The 26260-nt window shown below is 38.8% G+C and overlaps 2 protein-coding genes across 2 annotated transcripts; one reads left to right on the plus strand and one right to left on the minus strand.

The window, feature by feature from the left end:
• The first annotated feature begins 1531 nt into the window (after positions 1-1531).
• Positions 1532-4840, plus strand: mrps2 (mitochondrial ribosomal protein S2). Its single transcript, XM_052104123.1, has 4 exons — positions 1532-1586; positions 1742-1858; positions 3289-3418; positions 3893-4840. Exons 1-4 carry the CDS (start codon positions 1562-1564, stop codon positions 4425-4427), a joined length of 807 nt encoding a protein of 268 aa, XP_051960083.1. The 5' UTR covers positions 1532-1561; the 3' UTR covers positions 4428-4840.
• A 9891-nt stretch (positions 4841-14731) lies between these two features.
• dipk1b (divergent protein kinase domain 1B) lies at positions 14732-24565 on the minus strand. Its single transcript, XM_052104101.1, has 5 exons — positions 23526-24565; positions 20616-20750; positions 18088-18195; positions 17785-17961; positions 14732-16764 (listed from the first exon to the last, which is right to left on the minus strand). Exons 1-5 carry the CDS (start codon positions 23589-23591, stop codon positions 15952-15954), a joined length of 1299 nt encoding a protein of 432 aa, XP_051960061.1. The 5' UTR covers positions 23592-24565; the 3' UTR covers positions 14732-15951.
• Between the last annotated feature and the right edge of the window lie 1695 nt (positions 24566-26260).

The following is a 26260-nucleotide window of genomic DNA, read 5'->3' on the forward strand; positions in this document are numbered from 1 at the left end:
TCTGTGTGTGTGTGTGTGTGTGTGTGTGTGTGTGTGTGTGTGTGTGTTGTAGGGCAGCATAACTGTGAAAAGAAAGCTAAAGTTTGTGGTCAGTGTAACCAGGTAAATTAACCTGTTTCCATACTCACAGGTAATTCACAAATTGACCAGCCTTATGCTCATTTTTATTAATGCATGCATGGTTCATATAGACAGATTGAAGCTGTGAAGAACTGATTAGTTTATAGGTGTCCTATGCTGGGTAAATCAGCATGAGATGGAGGGAAATTCTATGTATGGAATTACAGTAGCTACAAAACATATTTGGACATTTAAGCCACACTTACAAATCTCAATATCACTGCATTAGAAATAAAAAATGAATCAAGTTGCATACATTTTTAGAGAAGATATGTTTTAAAAGATTAAACAACAGCTATACTGTTCAAAATTATCCACACATCCCAGATGTGTATGACTTTCTTTATTCTGCAGAACACAAATGAAGATTTTTAGAAGAATATTTCAGCTCTGTAGGTCCATACAATGCAAGTGATGGCCAGAAATTTGAAGGTCCAAAAAGCACATAAAGGGAGCATAAAAGTAATCCATAAGACCCCAGTGGTTTAATCCATGTCTTTAGAAGCAATATGATAGATATGGGTGAGAAACAGATCAATTTTTTAGTTACTTTTAATCAATAAATTCTCCTCCTTGCCTAGTAGGTGGCAATATGCACAAAGAATGTGAAAGTGGAGATTTATAGTAAAAAAGTGCTTCAGGAGATATTGATCTGCAGTCATATGGATTACTTTTATGCTACCTTAATGTTAGAGCTTCAATGTTTTGGCCAGCATTCACTTGCCTTGTATGGAACTACAGAGCTGAGGCATTTTTCTCAAAATCTTTGTTTGCGTTTAGCAGAAGGAAGAATGTCATTCACATCTGGGATGTGTGAATCATTTGAAGGCATGAGGATGAGTTGATGATGAGAGTTTTCATTTTTGGGTGAACTATCCCATTAATGGGTACTGGCTTTATATGTCTACTAAAAATCACTCTGGGAACAGTTGGTAATAAGTAATTGCATGGGTATGGCACTGGGTTTAATATTTTATCTAATACTATGATAGTCAGACATTTTAAGTGTCCAAAATATTTTTGAGGCTACCTTTCAAACAGTTGTAACAGGAAATGTTTTGTTTCATTACAGATGAACTGAAGCCACTGGAAGCTTTTCTGAAAAGGAAGTTGTTATGTTCAAAAAATATTGTAATCTGATTTAATTACTTTTGAAAATAAAAACAGTTGCAAAACATTATTAGTTAGTTAGTTGTTTTATAATTGTTTTAGAAAAAAAATCAATTTCTTATTTTATGACACATAATTTGAATTGTTTAGTGTGAAAACATTAACTGTTCATTCAATAAAGTTTTTATGAATTTAAACTCGTTGTGGTCTTTGTAGTTCATGTAGTTGTGTAATTGAGCGGTTTTGACTGGCAAAAACATTGCATGGAACTACATTACCCAAAGTTCTGCGCTCTTCCTGCAGCTCAGTGGGAGGAGCTTAAGGATAAAGCATGGCAGCTGGCATCCTGACTAGAGGTGAAATAAAACATGTAGTTTCTTAAATGTTGAGGTATTTTTAGTGCATTTTATTAAATGATCAATATGATTTTCATATTAAGCTTGTAATCTTGACTTTCATGTTAATTGCAACAAAAGGCACATGTATTTAATTGCATTAAAATTGGTTTTAGTAACCCAGGCTCTCCGGTGTCCTCGGTTGGTCGGCGCTGCGTTCTCGTGTCATGGACAGTCATTCAGCACCGCCGCGGCTGAAGTCAAACCGCCGCCAGCACCGAGGGATGACTCCGGTGAGACTGTGTGACATGACTGCATATATATGTGTGCTAATAAGTGTGAAGGATGCATACAGAATAACTAAAGTACAGAGAGAAGAGTTAAACCCATTTCTAAGTGAGAAGTCTGTTTTTCACATAAAATAACAGATAATTTACATTATATTTCAAGCAGTTATACTTAGTTATACGTACACCAAGCTGTACTTAACTATTGTATAATAATTATGCATGCACTTCGTATATATTAAAATCAATTGAAAGGCAACAAAGAATATTTGTTAAGTGCCACACCATAGAAATAGAAAGGGTTAGTTCACCAAAATATTTAAATTCTCATCATTTTCTCACTGCCATGCCATGTGTTTGTCTTCATTATTTTTTTCTGCAGAACACAAATAATATTTTTAGACGAATATCTCCACTCTGTAGGTCCATACAATGCAAGTAAATGGCGACCAAAACTTTGAAGCTCCAAAAAGCACCTAAAGGAAGCATGAAAGTAATTCATCCAACTCTAGCGGTTTAATCCATGTCTTTAGAAGCGATCCAATTGGTTTTGGGTGAGAACAGACTAAAATGTAACTCCTTTTTCACTATAAATCTTGACATTAACCGTCTCCTTGGATTTCATGATAATACCTCCAAGCGTAGCACTCGTCACTCTGTGCATGCGTCAAGCAATAAGAAGTGTAATGGAGCTTGAATTAATGACCTTCATGTTAGGGACTGCAATGGCAAGATTTATAGTGAAAAGGGAGTTATATTTTGGTCTGTTCTCACCTAAAACCAACTGGATCACTTCAGAATACATTGATCAAACCACTGGGGGCATAAGGATTACTTTAATGCTGCCTTTATGTGCTTTTTGGGGCTTCTAAGTTTTGGTCACATTCACTTGCATTGTACGGACCTACATAGCTGAGATATTCGTCTAAAAATCTTAATTTGTGTTCTGCAGAAGAAAGTAAGTCGTACACATCTGGGATGGCATGAGGGTGAGTAAATGATGAGTATACATTTTAGGGCGAACTATCCCTTTAACAGTGATTAAAAATTATGAAGCAACTTAAAACAAATGGAGATATACACTTTCCCTTATACATTCAGAGACTTTCAAATTAAAATCTTGATATTGGATTTTAAAAACATTCATAGCCATGATATTTATCAACTACCCTAATAAACATGCAGTATAAAGTAGTTTGTATATAGAGTTATGCTTATTCTGTAGTTAGTTAATATTTGGCATTTGGAGATTTATTGAAATTTCCTCCCTAGTTTTCATCCTCATCCGATCTAAATATAATTAGAGTTTTTCCTTGCACAAGTTGTCATTGGCTTGTAAAGCTGCGTTGGAAAAATATGCATTTTGAAGAGCATTATACAAATAACTAACTGTTTTGCCCCTTGATTGTGTCTGTGTGTTTGCTTTATATTTGCAGCTGCGACTGAAAAGATCTTGAACTTCCCCCTCACGCAGCCAGACTATTTCCGCTTGTCTGAGCTCTTCACCTTAAAGGACCTGTTTGAGGCCCGTGTACATCTTGGACACAAGAAGGGCTGCAGACATAGGTGTGTAATTAACATGAAATGCACTTGTACAAATCTAGTGGTCTAAAACTTTTGTTATTATTATTTTCATTACCCTTTTGGTTTGTATGACTTAATTATTTGAGGGATGACATGGAATATTCTGAGAAGGTGCACTTAAAAATGAATTTATCATCACACTATAGGACTATTTAAGTGAATGCAAAAATATGCTTAAAAATGTTTAATGGTGACTAGTTAATGCACCTAAAATATTTTAAATGTACCTCTTATACATAAGCATTTTTAATCAAAAGGCTTGAAGTTACTGGACATTATTTGTAAAATAATCAGGTATAAAAAAAAAATGGACCCTTCTTTTTTAACATTATATTTATTAGGTTTCAATACTTTTTTCAACTCCATTAATAATAACCATATTCAAAATTATTAAACTAAATAAAAAAAAGTTTGACCTTTGTTTCAAAATACTAAAATCTCCCTCCTCTTCTCTAGGTTGATGGAACCGTATCTGTTTGGTTCTCGTCTTGATATGGACATCATTGATCTCGATCAAACAGCCGAGCACCTCCAGTGTGCGCTAAACTTCACGGCGCATGTGGCGTACCGTGGCGGCATCATCCTGTTCATCAGCCGAAGACGGCAGTTTAGTCATTTGGTGGAGACGATGGCACGAGAGTGCGGAGAGTATGCTCATACACGCTACTGGCAGGGCGGACTGCTCACCAACGCCCCTGTCCAGTACAGTCCCGGCATCCGACTGCCAGATCTCATTGTATTCCTCTCCACGCTCAATAACGTTTTTCAGCCACACGTCGGAATCAGGGACGCGGCCAAGATGAATATTCCCACGGTCGGGATTGTTGACTCCAATTGTAACCCCAGCCTCCTCACATATCCGGTGCCAGGCAACGATGACACTGCTGTTGCCATGGAGATGTATTGTCGGCTGTTTAAAATGACGATCAACAGGGCAAAGGACAAGAGGAGGCAGATGGAGTTGCTAAAGGGGATCTCCTTCTCCATATGAAGGAGGGATGCAGCGAGTGTTGTTGAAAGTTCAACACCTTAAGAATCTGAAATGCAAATGTAATCAATAAACAAATGACACCGTTTCAGATATTGTGTTATATTTGTTTGTTTAACATTTTGACCACCCTCATAAAAATAATACATTGACGAACCCAGAACTAAAGGCATGAGTCGCTGGCTGGAGTCACTCAGCACGCCCTGGATTCGAACTCGCGACTCCACGGGTGGTAGTCAGGGCCTTTACTTGCTGAGCTACCCAAGCCCCTAGTTTTATGTTTTCCAATTTTTGGGCCTGTTGTCATGACTAGAAATACCTTTTTTTTTTTCTGAAATTGAGCTGGAAAATGTAATTAAATGAGCCAGTGTGTTATGGTGTGGTGTGTTGCGGACCAAATTTGGTGGGCCGCTCTCGACCAGAAAGTCCAGGCCACTTTTTAGTCCCAATCTGTCCCTGGTCACCATTCACTTTGATTGTATGAATAAAGGTCCATTGGAAGTGAATAGTGACTGACTCTAACATTTTACCAAACATTTCCTTTTGTGCTCAACAGAAGAATGTTTGGAACAATATGAGGGTGAGTAAATGATGAGATTATATATATATATATATATATATATATATATATATATATAAACTAGCCCTTTAATTTACGTTGAATACTTATGTACCCAAATATATATATATATATATTTATATACATATAAACTAGCCCTTTAATTTACGTTGAATACTTATGTACCCAAATATATATATATTTATATACATATAAACTAGCCCTTTAATTTACGTTGAATACTTATGTACCCAAATATATATATATATATATATATTCCTATGCCATATAGGCATTATGCAATGTAAATTTGAGAACGGTGCAAATCAAAAATGGACAATTAGACCCATTTGCTTGCCATAGTTATATATAAATATTTTTGGCCACTGCTGTTCGTTTTTCCGTGTACAATGAAGGTGAGAACAATGACGTGTTCATTTTTAAGTAGGTTTTATATTTCTCAATACATAATGAAGCAAGTTATTCTGACTTATATAAGTTTCCCAGTTATTTCGTAAATATAATAACATGATCACAGACGAAATATAATAATTTCCCTGCTTAAAAATGGACGAACCCGCCCACGTGATGCATGCTAATACGTCACGGTGAAATGGAGTGTAAACGGAGCTCTGCAGTGCAAACACTTTAGGAGCAACAAAGTTCTGGTCAATGACATGATGGATGCATGTAAAACACCAAACACAATATGATATGATTCGCTTTAAGCATGTGTTGCTTCTGAACTGAATCTTAAAGGAATATACCAGGTTCAATACAAGTTAAGCTCAATCAACAGCATTTGTGGCATAATGTTGATTACCACAAATAACAGTTAGATTTCCCCCTCCTTTTCTTTAAAAAATAAAAAGCAAAAATCATGGTTCCAGTAAGGCCATTACAGTGGAAGTAAATGGGGAAAATCCGTAAACCTTACAATACTTACTGTTAGCCACATAGACGCAAACAGTATGCGTGTTAACATGATTTTAGTGTGATGAACTGTTTGACTAACCTTTTCTGTGTAAAGTTACAACTTCATTGACATGACGATATAATGCCATAAACCCTAAAACGACCATAAAACTGCATTTAAACAGCTTCACAGCTAAAATAATACTTTGTTTAATACATTTTAACCAAGTAATTAATGTAAGTACTTTTTTAAATGAAAAAGCTTTGCATTTCTGCCATTAAATCCTCAAAGAATTGGCCCCATTCACTTCCATTGTAAGTTTTGTCAGTACAAAATGTACAAAATGAACATTGCAGGAATGAACATTAACAGTTTAATGTTCATTCCTGCACATAAAGCTAAACCAGCAATTTCGGCTCTTGATTAAATGGCATCATAAAGGGTCATCTTTAATTTAAAGATGTGCGAGATTAATCGAGTACTCGTTCGGCTTTAAATATTTGAGTAGTAAAAACAGTACTGGGTCCGCAAAATGACCTGCTCTTGAGTGTTTATTCAATATATTGTGTACATTTTTAACACATTTTATCATGTTTAATTCCATTCCACAGAGTATCGCCCAAAATCTGCAAACTTATGAAACGGCACACTTTGTGTGAGGTTTACTTATTTAGACTTTATGAAAAATGGTGCATCACTAATATTTATTCTTTAATAATTACAGAGACATGGGGAAAAAAAACACAAACCATGCAGACTGAAATATTGACATCAACACCTGATCAGTATGACCGACACAACACTAACTGCTTTAAGTATGATATAATTCAGTGACTAATTCTGAAATTAACCTTGTTTTACTCTTAATACAATAATAAAGTATATTGCAATAAAGTAAATCACAGTTTCATTTCCAGTTTATATCTGTTTGAGTCCAGCATGTTAAGTGTACGGGTTAGTCATTTGTCCTCCAAACCTGGTGAGGAGGTTTTGGGCGTATACTTGTACTACAATATGCAGACTCCTTGTTTCTCTCTAAAGGTGGGTTAAAGGATACAGGCAGTTCTAGTTGTCCTTTACAAATACTTTCCCACCAGGTGCTGAAAATAAAGGTACCCCTTCAATTTGGCCACTCCTGGCCAAATTGCACCACCTCCCCAATCAGTCGCTGTACTTTCAGGCTCATAAGTGAAGTTTGCATTCGTCTCATACATTCTCCCTCATAAGAGTCCCTGAAAAATATTTATTTAGCACTGTAGTTAAGCCATCTGAGAATTGTCCCACATATAGAATCTTCTGTACAGGAAATGCGACACCGGAAATCCCAGCTGCAGTCAGCCCGAAGAGGGTGATATGTGTTCAGTAACATAAAGGTCAAGAAACCAGTAAGGGAAGCCTGCCGTGCAGACATTAAAACATAACCATTTATTAGATTACAAGAAACTGTATGTTTCCTGAATAAACCACCTTTCTCAATATATACACAGTTGGACCATTCTAAAACTTAGTGAGCGGCCTGTGTAGATTGCAGTTACCTTAATTATGCTGCCTCCTAAAATACTTAGTTTTCTGCTAATTCTAAAGCTGCGTTCACACTGCCAGCGACATCGCGCGAGACAGCGACACCATCCCATTCATTTTCAATGAGAGCACAGCGACTTCCGGCGTCACGAGCTGTCGCGACCGTTGGCGACCAGATGTGGGGTGTCCAGCGACGCGACAAATTTGAGACAAGTTTAACTTTATTCAAATGAAGATTGACTTACGGGATATAGGACAGAAGACGGTAGAGCTCACATGATCCTTCTCTCTCTGCATACACACTGCCAGCGACTTTGTCGCTGCAGGTCGCCAGTGGCTGGCGGTGAAGTCGCTAGTGGGCGTTCCCACTACTGGTTGCCTAGTAACGTTTATAAATTACATTCACGGATGTAATTACATTGCTGTTGACAGCGAATCGCTTTTCTTGCCGCTAAAAACAAACATTTTGAGGGAAAAGACTAAATTTAAATGGAAACAGTACATAAAATGCTTAATATCAAAGATGAACGAGAAACAAGGCATGCTCTTTGCCATAGCTGCTGTTTATCTGTGGCGAAAACGCAAACGCCGGTCTGTCTGGGTCCACAAAACCATCCAATCTCGGAGTCAGCATGGTGAGTACCACTGGCTGGAGCAAGAGCTGCAGCTGGATATACCATATCCATATCATAGAGCACTGGAAAATTGCTAAAAGCAAGAATTAGCCTTTCATCCATCTTTCCGTTACTGCAAGAGCTGAGAGAGAGAGAAGGATCACGTGAGCTCTCCTGTCTTCTCTCCTATTGGCTGTCGCTCCCGTAAGTCGCTCTTCATTTTAAAAAAGTTGAACTTGTCTCAACTTTGTCGCGTTGCTGGACACGCCCACATCTAGTTGCCAACGCTCGCGACAGCTCGTGTCGCCGGAAGTCGCTGTGCTCTCATTGAAAATTAATGGGATGTTGTCGCTGTCTCGCGCGATGTCGCTGGCAGTGTGTATGCAGCTTTAAGGTGCGTACACACTGCCAGCGACTTTATCGCTGCAGGTCGCCAGTGGCTGGCGGTGAAGTCGCTAGTGGGCATTCCCACTACTGGTTGCCTAGTAACGTTTATAAATTACATTCACGGATGCCATTCCATTGCTGTTGACAGCGAATTGCTTTTCTTGCCACTAAAAACAAACATTTTGGAGGGAAAAGACTAAATATAAATGGAATCAGTACATAAAATGCTTTAAATCAAAGATGAATGAGAAACAAGGCGTGCTGTTTGCCATAGCGGCTGTTTATCTGCAGCGAAAATGCAAATGCCGGTCTGTCTGAGTCCATAAAATCCCCGCGATCTCAGATACACCTTTCCACGCTGTATTTTTCTTAAAAATGTCCTTGAACGTGGGAAGAGACATATCATAGAGCACTGGAACATTTCTAACAGCAAGAATTAGCCTTTCATCCATCTTTCCGTTACTGCAGGAGCTGAGAGAGAGAGAAGGAACACGTGAGCTCTCCCGTCTTCTGTCCTATTGGCTGTCGCTTCCGTTAGTCGCTCCAAAGTTGAACTTTTCTCAACTTTGTCGCGTCGCTGGACACGCCCACATCTAGCGCCAACGGTCGCGACAGCTCGTGTCGCCGGAAGTCGCTGTGCTCACATTGAAAATTAATGGTATTGAGTCGCTGTCGCGCGCGATGCCGCTGGCAGTGTGTACGCACATTTAAGCATTTAAAATCAGTCACTTCTGGTTCCATTTCAGTCAGGATACTGTCATAGACGAACCAGTGCAGCTCACTAGATTTTGGAAGGAACTTTTATATATATATATACACTGCCGTTCAAAAGTTTGGGGCCACTTGACTGAAATACTTCTCATGATTCTGACCTTTTGATCTGAAGGCGTATGCTAAAATGTTTCAAATGAGTTTTGTTGACAAAAATATAATTGTGCCTACATATTAATTCATAATATAATACAAAAGAATAAAGAAAAGAAGCCAATAAGTGGCCAGCATAGATGGGATTTTAAAAAGCATCCCAGGGCGATACCTCAAGAAGTTGGTTGAGAAAATGCCAAGATGTCTGCAAACTCTAGGCAAAGGGTGGCTGCTTTGAAGATGCTAAAATACTGTTTAAAATTGTTATTTATTAGTCACAACATAATTCCCATAGCTCAATTTCTGTTACTCCATAGTTGTGATGACTACTATTATTCTAAAATGTGAAGAGAAAAATAATAATAAAGAATGAGTAAGTGACCCTAAACTTTTGACCAGTAGTGTTCATACATACATACATATTGAATTACATAATTAAAACACTGCATGTGTGTACAAGTGTAACATTTCCTAAATTGGAGTAATTGTGCATTTTGGTGTTTATTTATGGGGATTCATGCATACATATTCAGTAGGACATCATTCCTTATGCTATAAGCTGACCTATTTTATTTATTTGCATTTGTCTGTTAAGTGAGACAAAGAAAAATGTCATTACTTGATTAAAGCTTGGACTCATTCTCCTGAGGGTTTCCCATATTTACTCTGATACACTGAAGTTAAAAGTGTAGCTGCTCTCTTTTCTATGCAATGTGTCATAACAGAAAAAGCACAAAAATATATTTGTTTAATGGTCACATTCAATGTAAGTGCAGCGTAGTTCTAGCGGGAAAGCTAGCAGCTGTACATCATCGCACCATTTGCTGGGTAATTCCCAGCCAAACACATGTAAGCCGTTGCTTTATAAGTCTGCTCACAATCCATCACATTGCTGTTTCAGTGTGCTAACACGGCAACCTCCACCACCCCACCACCACAGGTTGAGTCCCGTCCTGCATGGGGGAAGGCTCCTCGCCCTTGCCTCCGATCTCCAGCAGGATATGACGGTTCCGAGTACAACTTCTTCGGACCGTCAGACCAAAGAGAGACATTACTTTTCTGTTTTATATTCGTCAAATAAATGTCATCTTAATTTCACTCCGGCTGTGAGTCTTCCTGATAGAAAAGAAATCCTGATCTGTCTCTATAGAACATTTACATTAATGCATTTGGCAGATGCTTTTATCCAAAGCGACTTACAGTGCTCTTATTACAGGGACATTCCACCCGGAGCAACCTGGATTTAAGTGCCATGCTCAAGGACACAATGGTGGTGGCCATGGGGATCGAACCAGCAACCTTCTGATTAACAGTTATGTGCTTTAGTCCACTACACCACCACGATAGAAGCACAGTGCTAAGACACAGTTATTCATTCACGTGTTTACAAAATACTAAAAATCTGACAGCTGTACAGAAAATACTGTAATAATATTAAATATAATCCTATATAATACTCTATAGACTAATATTACACAACTGATTCCCCTTTGTGTTTAAACTCCATGACATTCCTGACATTTAATCCGTAAGCTTTAAACCAGGTAAGTGGCATATCTCAAACATATCAGCAGATGCTGAACTTGAGAAGTTCTTCATTTCAACACTATTGTTTAAGACCTTCTTGCAGAGGGACTTTAACATCATCTACACTGTATTTTGCATTGTTGCCGCTAACAGTAATATGGATGAAAGATTAAGGAACTTTCTTTTTATTCTTTGTGCTTAAAGATGAATTTGGAGGGCAGGCACAGTTTTCCTTTTCATGTTAATGTATTTTTTGTTAAAACAGATTGTTTGGGTGGGACAAAGCCATGAACCATGATTTGTTACTTGTTAGTAAATTGCAGGCGGTACTAGTGGAAGGGACATTTCTATTCTAGACAGCATTTGCCTGGACAAAAATTGGTGTTGTGCAGGATGAGTCATCAACATTTTGGCCAGTTTTCCTGGAAGTACTACAAATAATACAATTTTTTTTTTTTTATAATTTGAAATATGTTTATAAGTTTACAGGTTTGGTCCTGTAAGTAGTCCTTCTAAATGTGAGGTGGATTTGGGATGCCTCCCTGCACTAATATATGCTGATTCCTTGTTTCATTTCAAAGGTCAGTAAAAGGATACAGGCAGATCTGACTGTCCTTTAGAAATAAATACCCTTCAACCATGTGCTGTGTCTTTGTGTGTCTGTGCATTCACCAAATTACCCACCCCGTCTCTCTATAAATAACCATCTCTAGCTTACACGCATAATAATAAAACACACGTACACACAATTTCAGTCTTAAACATTTACTGATGGAGTGATAGTTAGATAAAATGAAGATACCCCTTTGATGAAGGTCAAATAAATTAGTGTACAAGCCTGAAAAAGGCCAAACGCTATTGGTGTTACAGAGACACAGGTTAAAGGAATAAACATGTCATAACGGCCTATTAAGCCACTTCATTCATAGGAGTATTGTAAACTGTACTAAAGCCAAGTGCATACTAAAAGAGAGAAGCTTGTCACCCTTACCGTAAACATATTCCTCACATCCACACTAGAATGCCATTTTACTTAAGCGAAAGCTGAGCATTTAGAAAACGCTCTCATATTATCTCATATAGTACACTTTTGTCTTTTATGCAGTTAAACTAGTAAGAGGGATGTTTGTAATAGTGCTTACTATAGATGACATCAGTCAAGGGGAGATGTGTTGACACTAATGCCCACACTTTCATGTTGATGTGCAAACATGTTTGTATACCTGCATACACACAGTTACATGGCCGTAATTCCTCATACAATGTCATAATTCTGTCTCAGCTATGTTTAATGTGAACAGTAGCACACTACAAACACATTCAGACATCCACAAACCCTAAGAAACAAATTCAAACACAAAATAACCCCACAGTTCAAGCATAACTAGCGAATTAATTAGCAAAACCACTTGGAAAAAATAAATTCCTTCTAATGACACTACAGTACAAATTGGGGAAAAGCATCATCATAAAACAAGAACAATCACAAAAACACAACATACACTCTGTAAAACTAAAAATACATAATATATCAAATGTTCTCAGTTTACTCATTCACATTCATGCATTCAGTTTTTAAAGGGGTAGTTCAACCAAAAATGTTTTCTCTCACCTTCATGTTGATGCAAACCAAATGTGACTTTTTTTCTTCCGTGGAACACAAAAGGATCATCGTTTTTGTGTTTCACTGAAGAAAGGAAGTCATATACATTAGAAAAGAGGGTTAATAAATAATGACAGATTTTTAAATAGTTTTTTTGTTAGGTGAACTATCTTTTAAGTCGTGTTTCGCAGGTTTTTCCAGAGATTCCTGACATTTCCTCACTTAAAATGAATGGTGCTTCCAAACATTGCTAAGATGCCAGATCCTTGTTCCATCCAATAAATCAAAACAGGTGTGATTGTACTCTGTCCATTAAGAAGAAACTCACAGAAGTGTTCTCTGTCTCATTGTTTCTTAAGGGTATAGGGCGCAACAATCTGTTTCCGGATGTAAAAATCCAATAATTGTTTTTCCATAGGCGAATCCATTTTTAACAATAACTATTAAACCTTTAAAAACAGACCAACCATGAGGTCCGAAGTTGTTAATCGATGGTATTTTCTTCAGTCCTTTTTTTCTTTTCATTATTTTTAAAGGTGCAGTATGTAAGATTCAGAAAGCCTTGTTATTAATGACACCTGTGGCCGTTAAGTGAACTGCAGCCAGCTGCCTGTTGCTCGCGCACTTGCACACAATCCATAGGGACGCGAGCGAGCGTGCATCAGCCAAAACAATGACGTAACGTACAAAGAGGCTGAACGTGATTCACCAGCATCATGCTGACAGTTGAGGTGGCATAATTAAAAATACAAACTACTTATCAGCGAACATAGTATACTGATACACACATACAGCTACATACTACCAGACACTTTACTGTTGCACTGCAGTTATGTTGCACTATTGTATGTCTTGTATGTCATATGTTGTACTACGATCAAGAAACCAGCATATTTGCTTAAATATATCCTGTATACATGACTTTTAGTATAAAGAGAAGATAGTTGAAATTATTTGAACGTTTTGAAACAAGGTAGCTTGCAATTTGTTAGCATTAGCAGGCAAGATCAAGTTAGCTAAAATTACACAGATCAATCATTATGGCACTATATTTCACATGCTTTGCAGTTATGTAAGCTTACCTGTCCAATTAAGAAGAATGCCAATTCAGGGTCGGTTTTGATTGCCAAAACCAAACAAATGTCCCTCCAGGAATCAAATGCCCTGCCGATGTTCACTCTAGTTTTCGCTCGACAACGACCACGTTCCCGTTTAGCCAGTCGGGATTCATTAGATAAATATATATATCAATATTTTTTATGGCTTATTCCGAGTTTGTGTAGGAGTCAGTGTTGTGCGACGTTTGCTGGATTCCATCTCTAAGATAACGTTACCTAGTGTTGCAGTATGTTGTCATTGTTGAATAGCAGAAGCACAAACGTGACATCCTTTTAATTTTCCCGGCAAAACCGACCCGCTCCCTTCGCAGGCTTTAATAGGCAAACTAGGAAGTCCGGGAAGTTGTGTTACAAGCCATTCACACATTGGCAAAAGAAACTGTGAATTTTACATGAAAATTGTTACATACTGCACCTTTAATAGCAGAATTCCTGGTGAAGAACAACACTACCCATGAATCCTGAAGAAAAATGCTCCACAAATCAGAGAATTGCAGTAAACTAAGTGCACCAAAAGAGCTCTGCAGTGACCACACTGTGAATGATGCAATCAAGTCATTCTTTACACTCTCAAACAACTTATATATTAGTAAATATCAGAAAATGTGGCATAAAAAACACAACAAATTGTTTCTATACTTAAAGGGCACCTATTATGGAATTTTGAAAATGACCTTTCATGTAGTGTGTAACATGGATTTAAGTGAACAAAAACATCCTGCAAAGTTTTATATATGAAAGTTCACCGTAAGAAAAGTTATTGTCTCTCAAAAGTAGGAGTCGACTCTGAGTCAATTTAATGAATCGTTTTTCCAATGAGTCATTTTCCTTTTCGTTGTGACGTCAAGACGAAAAATTATCAAATTGGCCCAGGGAAAACTTGAAAACATCATGTTGACAACAAGACGCTGTGTTCTGAAGTGCATATCAAAAGCGACCTTTTTTTCACTGCCCAGGGACGAGCATGTGAAGAATCAGTGGCTAGAGTTTATATTTACAACTATACCACACAAGTATAGCCCGAACCTTGTGCTGTGTTCGCCTCATTTTAATGACGATTGCTTTACTGAACATGAATGCTTTCAAGTGTGGATTCATGAGCGGTTGATACTGAAGGAAGGTTCAGTAACAAGTTTATTTGGATCAGCTTCCTCCGACGAATCACAACCTGTAAGTATTATTAATAATTGTTGCTTTTATGTGTTTTTTTAGCATGCTTAATAGGTATTTGTGTGTTTTGTGTATGTTACGCTCAGAGCAGCTTCTAGGTCTCCAATGTCAATTTTTTTTAAATATGTGAAATGTTTGTCGATGTTATTGGAGTTGTCATAAAGAATAGAGAGCAATAACTTGTAGTAATGCAGTGCTTTATCAATATGTTTATGCGTTCGGCTAACGCAAACAATAACTGATTGGGTGTTTACCACCGAACTTTGGGCTATGATCGTTAACATAAATCAACTCAAATTCCTTCTCTGATTTTGATTTTTTTACTACAAAGCGGTGATGGGCGTTCCGTTTCCGACAATCTCTGCACAGAGTATACCAATCACAACTGACTGGGTCATCTGACCAATCACCGCAGATTAGCGTCACGCAAAGGAGGGGTTTGGAAAAATGAGTCGTTGAACGAATCATTTGGGAGTCGGTGAGCAAATCAGGTAAACATAAATGCATATTATAAGACAACAAAAGTGTTTTTTGTCATTGCATGCATGTAAAACTGTTGTTAGGGACTCCCAAAACAATATTAGGAACATTTTAAATGCCATAATAGGTGCCCTTTAAAATCTAAATGTTTCCATAATTTTTCATTCAAGTACGTCATTCGCAATGCTTCATGGGATCATAGTTACAGTAATTCCCTCATTACAGACATTAAGTGCACATTATTGTATCTGTTCTTTTGCTTCAGAACACAGTTTATAATGTTATGATTCACATCAGGGCTGGTTTGGTTCATGGCTCAGAAATATTTGATGAAGGATTTGATGAAATCCCAATGGAAGGAAATTAATGGGAAAAATACTTTCGGAACCATGATGGCTGAAAAAGTGGACGGGCACTGTTGTGCTCTAAAGTGAGATTAATGTGCTCTAAATCCTCCAAAGGTATTTTCATAGGTTAAAGGGTCTTCAGTTAAGTCACTCAAGTAAAATTAAGCAGGAATGGATGTAGTGACTGTCCACTCTGGGCTTCCATTCTGTAACTTCTTATCAACACTCTCAAAAGTGATTGATGTTAAAATAATTTCAAGTCCATGATGGCTGGCAGTTCAGCTATTCTTTTGATCCTTCAGAAGCTTCTGTCCTGACCCTACATCTATTACTTTCTCTTGTTCCTGCTTTCATTCTTTTAGTTTAGTTTCTTTAGTTGCCCTTCTCTTGGTCATCGTTCTCTTTGAGTACTTGGTATCTCTCAAGAGTACTTGGTATTCGAGATCTTCTTCCACAGTAGAGTTTTCAGGTTGTTGAGAACTAGGGAATGATGTACCTCCATTTGCGAGGCAAGTCCGCTGAGCGTCACACAGGTGCGTAGCTGTTTCTCCAGGTCATCTCTCAGATCCAAAGGTGCTCCAAACAACAGGAAATCCTGCATTAACGCACACATCTTAGCCAAATTAGGCTGCACCACTTCCACATTGCACTGCCTCGCTAATCGGTCACATGTCGCTGTACAATCCTGTCCATATGTGCAATCTGCATTTGCTTCGCAAGTTCTTCCTCGTAAAAACCCCTTGATGGTTGCCTCAGATGCTAGGCTTTGGAGATCTGCCATTTTAAAGTCGTATTTAGCATTGTAGCCGACCCGTCGCGGGCTAGCGTCACAAATATAGAAGCTTCCGTACACACCATGGAAAACTTCTTCTATGAACTCTAGCAGGCCAATAGTGATTCGGGCCCGCTGTGGCCATGCGGGTGCGAGCCATCGGTTAAGTGCCACGCCCAGCGGCTCGGGAAACACAGGCTGCAGCCAGCCAGGAACCTCCAGTCTGAAAAGGGCACTATGTGCTATGCGTTCGGTCACGTAAAGGTCACCGCAGAAACCCAGCAAGCGAGGAGCGTGTTCTTTATCGTGTAGTGCCACCATTAGAACAAATTCGTTGATCTGAAGCAAAGCCCAAACAGATTTAGCTTCCGCTAACGAAACTTTGCCATCACCGTTAACGTCTGCCAGAGAAATCACACGAGTGACAAGGGTGCCAAGAGACGACTGCTCCCCGACACTGTCCTGTGAGTGAATGAGAGAGAAGAAGAGACTGTAAAACCTAAAATGAGTCATAAAGTAGCTGTGAGATAAAGCAGCTTTATTGAAGTGCATCTAAATTGTCAAATGGGTTGTATTTTGCAATAAAGCATGGGAATGCTGTTTTGTTTAGTCGTGCAAACGCTTGTCAGAGACGGAGGAAAATGTGTAGGAAATTGTTTGTGAAATTTGTTAGCAATTTGTGTTGTTTTGTTGTGTTGTACGATAAATATACAATAGACAACATTTATGGTACATTTTTGGTGATATTTTTGTCTTCTTTGGAGTTGACAGCCATTGGACACTGTTTACTTTGTTTGGAAAATAGCAGTTTTTATTGCATTCTGCAAATCATCTCCTTGTGTGTTTCACCGAAGAAAGAAAGTCAGATGGCTTTGGATCAACATGAGGGTGAGTTCATTTCCATCTTGGGGTGAAAAGTCCCTTTAACATTGAGAACAAGTGTTTGCGTCAATGGATGTTTACTGCATTTTGTGTGTGTGTGTGTGTGTGTGTGTGTTTGCGCCGTTCTTCGGTGTGACACTGAAAGTGAGTGTATTGTTCTGGCTGTGACCTTTTCAAGCGCCTTCAGATATTTTTGGCTTCTATTTCCCCTTCCCCCACATCCTCCCCTGCTCTCTCTCTCCATTTGTCCCCCTCCTACAGGGGACCTTGAGGAATAAGTGTTAGGTTAAGGCCGTCTTTAGCTCTTCCTGTACAGGACATCTCCAATATCAGTCACAACACTGTGTCTCAACGCCAGCATTCTGTTCCATTCTATTGCTCACCATTTAACTGTGTCTTATGCAAACAGTCTATAAGAAGTGTGTCCGATCAGGGTCAGTTGAACCCCAAACTAACCTATCACCTTTTAGATTTTAAAACATATGTAGTTTTGTGCATTCCTAATTTACAAACAGGCAATTGTAGAACTCTGTATGAGCAGAGTTACTATTGTGAGGCCTCATAAATTAACACAAAAGGAGGACTAGTAGATGAAGAGACCTTGAGGAAGGAATGCAGCATGGCTCTGAATTCATCTATGGATGTTCCGCGGGTGGGTTTGTCGAAGAGGTTGCTGTCATGCCGCAGTGGCGAGTCAGGGCTGTTCTCCCCTCTCATACTCTCTTCAATCCCACACTTCACCAGTATGGCTTTCTCCTTCCATACAGCACTGTATATCTGAAAATAATTACAATAAAAAATCATTTAAAAAAATGTATCTCTATTTTTATTTCCATAATTTATAATAATTATTTTGGAATGAAATGTGACCTGGCCAAGGGTGTGTGTTTTTTGAGTGATTACCTGGTGTGTAGGTGACGTTGAAAGACAGTGTTGAAGCGAAAGAGTTTTTTCTTCACAGAGAGACTTACACACTGACCCCGAGATGATGCCCCTGCGGTAATGATCACACTGACACACACACACACACACACACACACACACACACACACACACACACACACACACACACACACACACACACACACACACACACACACACACAACACCAGCAAGACATTAATCACAAATATCATATAAACTTGTTTTAGCAGCCATTATCAAGTGTGTCAAACTGGACAGCAGGGATTATGATGTCATATGAAGGCAACACTTTGCGTCTGCGTAAAGTCAAAGACAAGCCTTTTAAAGTATACTTCATTTGACTGTGCGCAAATAGGTGGTTGGTGCATGCACACTGCGACTGCTTTGACAGACTGGGTTATTTCCCTTCAGGAGTTTAGACCCATAAAAACGTCTTCAGGCTCAAATAATACAAATATATTCTGACCTCCTAACACACACATTCTTGATGTGCACATTTACTGTTTTTATTTTCATCTTTATCTCCTGTTGTTTAGGGGCAATGACATCTTCTAGTGCTTCTTCATGACAGCAATGGCTCAACTGTGACTGTGAGTACCTGTGAGTACCTTGTGGAAGCACTAATTAGTGCAAATAACTCCAGGCACATGCACATATTGCGCGTTCAGAGTATGCACGGTTAGAAAAAATTGGCCGCTGTTCAGTACTCAAGAACTCTACTGATGATGAAATTTGCATCATGCATCAAGTACGCAAATGCCTAGATATCTGCATCTAAACAAATACTTTGGGCTTTATTATTATTAATATTTCGCAATTGGAGTCTATGACAGCCCATAGAACCGTATGGAGAAAAATGCTGAAATTTGGCACACTGATAGGGGTAGGTATGAATAGCCCCCTGGCAAAATGTAGGGTCTCTAGAACAAACTCTATAGTGCCACCACAAGTTCAAATATTCACTTTTCTTTTGCGTGTAAAATTTGCACCATTTGGTCTACAAACAAAATATTTTTTTCCTCATTGAGATTGTAATGGACCCCTTAAAATAAAACTCTGCACATAACAGTGGCCGTCATCTTGGATTCTGTGGACTATCATATCGAAGCGAAACTTAATATTATTCATTTGGACCATGATCTGAGATGCAAGGTTTGGTGACAGCGCCACTTATTGATCAAAAAATCTAAAATTGCCATTTTTGCCCTTTTGAACACTTTTTCCTAAAACCATATGGTTGAATATATGGATTCCTTTGGTCATGTGGATTTTGACGATACCAATTTTTATGATATCAGCTCTCCGGCATTTTGAATTTGAATATAAAGTCATGTACTGTATCTTTTGAACACTTTATCTGATTTGAAAGAAAATTGGTATATGTCTTTGATATCATGTCCTGAGGGTTCCTGAGCAGTTTGGAGACAGCGCCACATAGTGGTCAAAATTATTAGTCAATTTAAACAAATCTTGATACAGTATCTCACAAAAGTGAGTACACCCTTCACATTTTTGTAAATATTTGATTATATCTTTTCATGTGACAACTCTGAAGAAATGACACTTTGCTACAATGTACAAGTAGTGAGAGTACAGCTTGTATAACAGTGTAAATTTGCTGTTCCCTCAAAATAACTCAACACACAGCCATTAATATCTAAACTGCTGGCAACAAAAGTGAGTACACCTCTAAGTGAAAATTTCCAAATTGGGTCCAAATTATTAATTTCAAAACCTGCATGACCAACAGCATTATCTCATAAGAAATGTTGTGTGCTGACACTATGCTTTGTATATCTTTTTAGCCCCTGTCAAGCTTGTAGCAGTGTGTTGAAGAGGTAGGTGCCCCCTATTTATGTGTGTTGTGGAGATTAAAAGAATGCCGGTTTGAGTTCTTGGGGCAACTTGTTATTTACATTTAGTTTCAATACTGTCATAATTATGAACTCACTTCATCTATTTAATTTTTCTCTATCAGTTTTTTGCAGTGAATTACTGTTTTTGATGAATACTGTTTGAACTTCAAAGGGCAAAACAGCATTAACAATATATATCCATGGAAGAGCGGCTTCCCCTAAAATGTAGAACGAAATATGGCAATGACGAGTTTAATATATGTACAAAAATAGTGAATAAATTGTAAATGATCACACATCACTATCCATATAAGTCCAGAGAAGTCTGTAGATGCACGGCCCATACAGACAAACAACAAGCTCAAAAACATTTTGTTGTTCGCTTGGTTTCTATTTCTATTGGGTCACGCTGCATTGCCCCGCTCACAGTGAAATCCAATTGGTCAGAACTCTAGTCCACATAGCTGTATATTAGATATTATATAGGCTGTGTTAGGGTTAGGGCCTAGTTACAACATGGTGTTAAGTGTATAGCCAAAGCTTCATTCTATAGCACATTGCTTGAATTCTCGAACAATTGCTTGCATCAGGTCAGCTTTCTATCAAACCCTAAGGAGTATCTAGGGGTAGTGTATACTAGAGGTGACTTACAATGAGCATGGTACAAACATGTCCTCTGCAGAGCTCTGAATAAGAGGAATATTGCATGTAGATCACCCAGCTGGTCACCAGAATCCCAAACCATGCCACCAACAGGTACTTGACCTTTACTGCAGGCAAATGGGCCTAAAAGAGAGAAAGAAACCAATTTAAACTCAACAATATGACACATGACCATTATAAGCTGTTGGTTATGTAATATGACATTGAACAATATCAGAGAACAATAATAACTACAAAATGAATTTGTTGAGACAAAATTTGAGGTTGGCTTGACAAAGCCTAAACATTTATAAAGTTTGAAGGTTGCATAGTGCCCCTATGCACTTTGAATTCTTCAAAATCTAAGAGATTGATGGATGGATGGATGGATGGATGGGTCCACACTACTATGTCCTCACTTGAAACTTAGTTTGGAGGACAATCCTTTAGGAGTTAATACAGTTAGAAATTTGGAATGGAAATTAAAAGTCAAGTGCACCAAACAACTGAACACAGACCGGGTGCATCAGCTGTACCACCATTCGGTCCCTACAGAGGCCCCGTGTACACCTGGAATTAAGATGCATTTTGGGTGATCCGATCACAAGAGTACTAGCGAGACACATCACCATTACAACGGGCTGTCTCTTTTGACCACTTGTGTTTGAATTTCGAAGGGAGAGTCTCTGATTTCTTGAGTACATACATCAGTCAATAAATTAGTGTATTACTGCATGATAATATAGCGCAAAAATGTTAACAATTAAAGAATTAAAAGAAAGAGCTAAAACCGGCACAAAGTTGCATTTAATATAAAGGCAAACATGAAGTTTAGGGCAGAATTCTCATGTATTAATTGAGCTTCTGATATGCATGCTTCACATATGTGTCCCTGCATGTTGATATAAGACGCACTGAAGAATTATGAGAATTTCTTGCATTCGCATTTTCGAATTTTCCGTTCGGAAGGTAATTCCCCATTAAATCCGCAAGATTAAATGAACCCCAATGTCTGAATGTGTTAGAAGTGGACAAATCTTCAAACAGATCACCCAAAATGCATCTTAAAATTACGATAATGAAATTCATTCTCAAATTCATGCAGTTGATTCATGATAACATGTCAACAAACATGAAAGAACTTCTCGTTTTGGAGCTGATTTGCACCGAGGGGAAAAAATAACAAATAAAATAATGAAGACAGCGGGTAAGGAGATGTGGTGATGTTTTGTTTTAGTTTATTTTCTAATAATTTTTTATCTCCTGCTTCCCAGTACATTGCTCTCCTCTTGCACTCTCTCTATATTTCATTGGCTGTTGCTCGTTGTTGGTCTCTCACTTGTTGGGACAGTGCACACACCTGGCAACAAGATTTCTTGATATCAAGCTGGTTTGAAATCTGTTGTAGGGTCTGCAACCTATCTGTGTGTGTCACAGGAGTGCGCACACTACACAACCGTTGGTCGTAAGATCTGGGACTACTCTTCACAGACCAGTCACCGACTCAAAACATCAAAGGAGATGAGCTTGAGTCATGTAGTGTCAGCAAGGCTTAAGGGATTTGGAGCATATTTCATTGTCTGCTACAAGAAAACCGTTAGTCCGATCAGTACATAGTAACCCGAGGCAGAACAGTCTGAAGGTCTGTGCCAGCTTTGGTAGACATTGCTTTGTCAAGCCAACATACTTCTCTGTATATACTCAATATTAACCTATATACAGTATATGGTCATATAAGACAATGAGACAAAACAACTAACAAGCCTCTTCGTTACATTGAGAGAAAGAGAGACGTTAGAGTGCTAACATGTGTTGTTTCTTCAACAGTTTCAGGTGTAAATGGGCACTGAATGCCGAAAGCAGCTAGCATTTTCCTGTGCCTGAGTGGGAAAGAGTGTGTGCAAGTGCATGTTTGTGTTATGTTTTGTGAGACATTTTATTACTGTCTGTTGTTACAGTCAACTGTTATGCGCAGCACTTTAAAATACATTCATTTGTGCATAGCATTATGTCCAAATCACTGATTAAATACTTTAATAAAGGTATTTCACCTTATGTTAGCCTTAGTTACTTATAGTTAAAATCATTTTCATTGCATTTTTTTCCAAACAATGAAAGTGAAATAAACCAATAAACCATGGTAACCTATAGGGGAGAAAAATGTAATTGCTTTTATTGTCTAAAACATAATTGCTGCTGTTTGCTGGACAAAAGATGGGTCTATCATCTGTGACATCTTCAGAGAAGGTTCAGCAATGAATGTGACAGGTTTGTATATAATGTATAATACATTCTGTTAAAATATTCACTTCACTTGTCAGTGGTTTTAATGTTGTGGCTGAACACATACACTGATCATCATATACACTGATGTGTTATTAGGACAAACAAGGATATTTACAGAAATGCCAGGTCAGAGTAGGCTGCCACATTTCTAATGGGGCAAGTTGTCACCTGTGTTTAATATCTGGTACTTCTATACAATGTATGAATGACAATTTCTGATATTTTTGTATGTATTAGCTGTTTCGTGAATTGTTTTACTGGTTAAATGTAGCTGTAAAGCCTGAAAATAGGCTATTTAATGATAGGTTCCAATTAAGACCTTATATAGGGTGACAACATGCCCCACTATTGACCTTACTAAGGGTCAATTTGTGTTAAATTAAACTTTTAAGACAAAAATGTAAAGTAAATGCATTTACAGACATTCACTTAAAATTACCAACCCTAAGACATATTCACTGGACTAAAAAGTGACAACTTGCCCCAGTGTCCCCTACAATGGAACTGAACGATAACCATGTTCATGAACCATGATATTACCATGGCGCATGTCTAAAACATGGTAATACCATGCTATTATCTGTTAGTGTTATATTTTTATATAAAATGTCTTATTTCACCAAAGAAAGTTACCTGTAAGCCCTTCGATAAAGGGCAGAGCAGCACCAGATGCATCAGCCTGCGCAAACTCCGAGGCATCTTCACCGTAACTGATAATGCACAGCACAAATGAAGAATTCCTCTAAAAAAAAAACACACACACACACACACACACAGTGACTATATCATCTCGTCTCCTCCATTAGAGCCACGAAGTGTATTCCAGCAATGCAAATCGCATCTGGATGCAAACGTAAACACGAACTCTAATTTTATCTCTTTGAGCTTTTGCTTCAGGATGCAATCGGCCATGCATCGGTGAAACATTCCATCCTGGCGGTGCTCAACTCAAGGACACATACACGCACGCATCCATTTACACGCACTGCATCCAGAGGCGCGCGAGCTCCAGCGATCATCCTCTCACGACGAGATATGACAGTGCCAGAGATGCTTTTAAAACCTGATCCAACATTTGCATGATATTGGGATGGATATCTGAGGCTCCAGGACTTCTTATGCAAAAGCTTAGCCCGAGCGATGTGAATGTGACGGTGTAAGAATGAGAAGCACATTGAAGCTGGAGATTTGGCCTCCCTGCGACTCCACAAAGCTCTTTAAAGGGGAGGACGCACGAGCCTCTGATTTACACTACAGACAGGAAACAATATACAGTGCGATTCCTTTAAATGCGACAGACTAAAATAGAACATCCCTTTAAATTTGTACGTATAGAATAGAATAAAAATCACTTCAAGTTTTACATTAGAATATAATCAATAGGGCAAAATAATTGCAATAGAATAAATATTATTACCCGATCAGTTTCACCAGGGATGAACTGCTGAATATTCAGCAGAGCATACCTGACAATTTTGTTTGCCTGTGTTTGATTATACATTTCTGACGTTTTATTATCTTAGTTGGAGGCGCAGCGTTGCTCTACAAGCGATCCAAAAGACGCACGCGAGGGAAAAGAGCCGGTGCGCTCGTGAAGATTCGTCAACGCGGCTTTAGGACTCGGCTGCCGTAGGCTATATTCATCTGGCGAATATTTGCTCCCTCGCCAACAAAACGGACAAACTGCTTCTGCTCGCTTAAACTAATAAGTGCTTTCCTAACTCAGCTGCTCTCTGTTTCACGGAAACCTGGCTGAAGCCATCCCGGACTGCATCTGTCCATGTTGCTTCTGCCGGGCTTCCAGCTGTTCAGGGCGGATCGCATCGTGGTGTTATCGGGGAAAACAAGAGGTGGTGAACGAAAGTTGGTGTTTAGATGTAACAGCTTTGAAGACGTTCATTCTGGTGAGTGTTTATATTCTGCCACAAGCATGCCTGAACACAGTGTTGCAACAGCTGGCTGATCACTTCACAGACACGAAGCAACAACACCAGGACTTTCTTATCATTATTCTGGGAGATAAAAAAAAAAAAAAGCTAACCTCACCCATGAACTGCCAAAATACAAACAATACATCACATGTCCCACCAGAGAAATAAATATATTGGACCACTGCTACATCACTGTAAAGGATGAATATTGCTCTGTCCCACGTGCAGCTTTAGGACTTTCTGATCACTCTCTGGTTCATCTCCTCCCAACCTACAAGCAGAAACTAAAATCTGCTAAGCCTGTAGTAAGGACTGTAAAGAGTGGACCAATGGACTCCTTTGACTGCACTGTAATTTGAGTGTTTTTGAAGCTGCAGCCACAGACCTGGATGAGCTCACAGATACTCTAACATCATATATCAGTTTCTGTGAGGATATGTGCATCCCTATTACTTTGTATTATTAATTTGTATCATTCAATAACGATAAACCATGGTTTACAGGAAAACTAAGGCAGCTTCATTATACCAAAGAGGATGCTTACAGAATAAGAAGTGGGGATAAAACATTGAACAACAAGGCCAGGAACACACTTAGTCTACTAAAGAAATCAGAGTGCCTAAAAGAAGCTACTCTGAAAAGCTGAAAAAACAGTTTTCAGCCAACGATCCTGCATTTGTGTGGAAAGGCCTAAAAAGCATCACAAAGTATAAGGCACCACCCCTCACCCCTGTAGGGAGTCAACTAATGGCTGATGAACTGAATGTGTTTTACTGCAGATTTGAAAAGCCCATTCTCACCCCCCTCACCCCCTCTGATCTTCACTTCACTTCACACACACCAACACCTTCTGGAACCCCCCACCTCCCTCCTGCTACTCAATCTGCACTTATGATCCGTGAGGAGGATGTGTGTCAGGTCTTTTAGAAACAAAAGACTAGGATAGCTTCAGGCCCAAATGGTGTTTCACCTGCCTGTCTGAAAGTCTGCACTGATCAACTGGCCCCCATCTTCACACAGATCTTCAATAGATCTCTGGAGCAGTGTGAAGTTCTCTGCTGCTTCAAACACTCCACCATCATTCCGGTCCCCAAAAAAACCAAAATCACAGGACTTAATGACTACAGACCTGTCGCTTTCACATCTGTGGTCACAAAGTCCTTTGAGAGACTGGTTTTGGCCTATCTGAAGAACATCACTGGATCCCTGCTGGACCACCTTCAGTTTTCATATGAAGCAAACAGGTCTGTGGATGATGCTGTCATTATGGGACTGCATTATATCCTGCAACACCTCAACAGACCTGGGACTTATGCAAGGATCCTATTTGATGACTTCAGTTCAGCCTTCAATATCATCATGCCTGTTCTTCGCTCAACAAAACTGACCCAGCTCTCCGTGCCCACCCCAATCTGTCTATGGATCACCAGCTTTCTA

Source organism: Xyrauchen texanus, chromosome 34 (genome assembly GCF_025860055.1).
Source record: "Xyrauchen texanus isolate HMW12.3.18 chromosome 34, RBS_HiC_50CHRs, whole genome shotgun sequence".
NCBI classification, from domain to species: domain Eukaryota; kingdom Metazoa; phylum Chordata; class Actinopteri; order Cypriniformes; family Catostomidae; genus Xyrauchen; species Xyrauchen texanus.

Excerpts from the sequence above, each read along its gene's own strand:
- mrps2 (XM_052104123.1), top strand. The coding sequence starts at position 1,562 with ATGGCAGCTGGCATCCTGACTAGAG. Across the intron at positions 1,587-1,741 it reads AGCTGGCATCCTGACTAGAG|TAACCCAGGCTCTCCGGTGT; the intron begins GTGAAATAAAAC and ends AATTGGTTTTAG. Across the intron at positions 1,859-3,288 it reads AGCACCGAGGGATGACTCCG|CTGCGACTGAAAAGATCTTG; the intron begins GTGAGACTGTGT and ends TTATATTTGCAG.
- dipk1b (XM_052104101.1), bottom strand. The coding sequence starts at position 23,591 with ATGCCTCGGAGTTTGCGCAGGCTGATGCATCTGGTGCTGCTCTGCCCT. Across the intron at positions 20,751-23,525 it reads CTTTATCGAAGGGCTTACAG|GCCCATTTGCCTGCAGTAAA; the intron begins GTAACTTTCTTT and ends TCTCTCTTTTAG. Across the intron at positions 16,765-17,784 it reads TGCTGCATTCCTTCCTCAAG|GACAGTGTCGGGGAGCAGTC; the intron begins GTCTCTTCATCT and ends ATTCACTCACAG.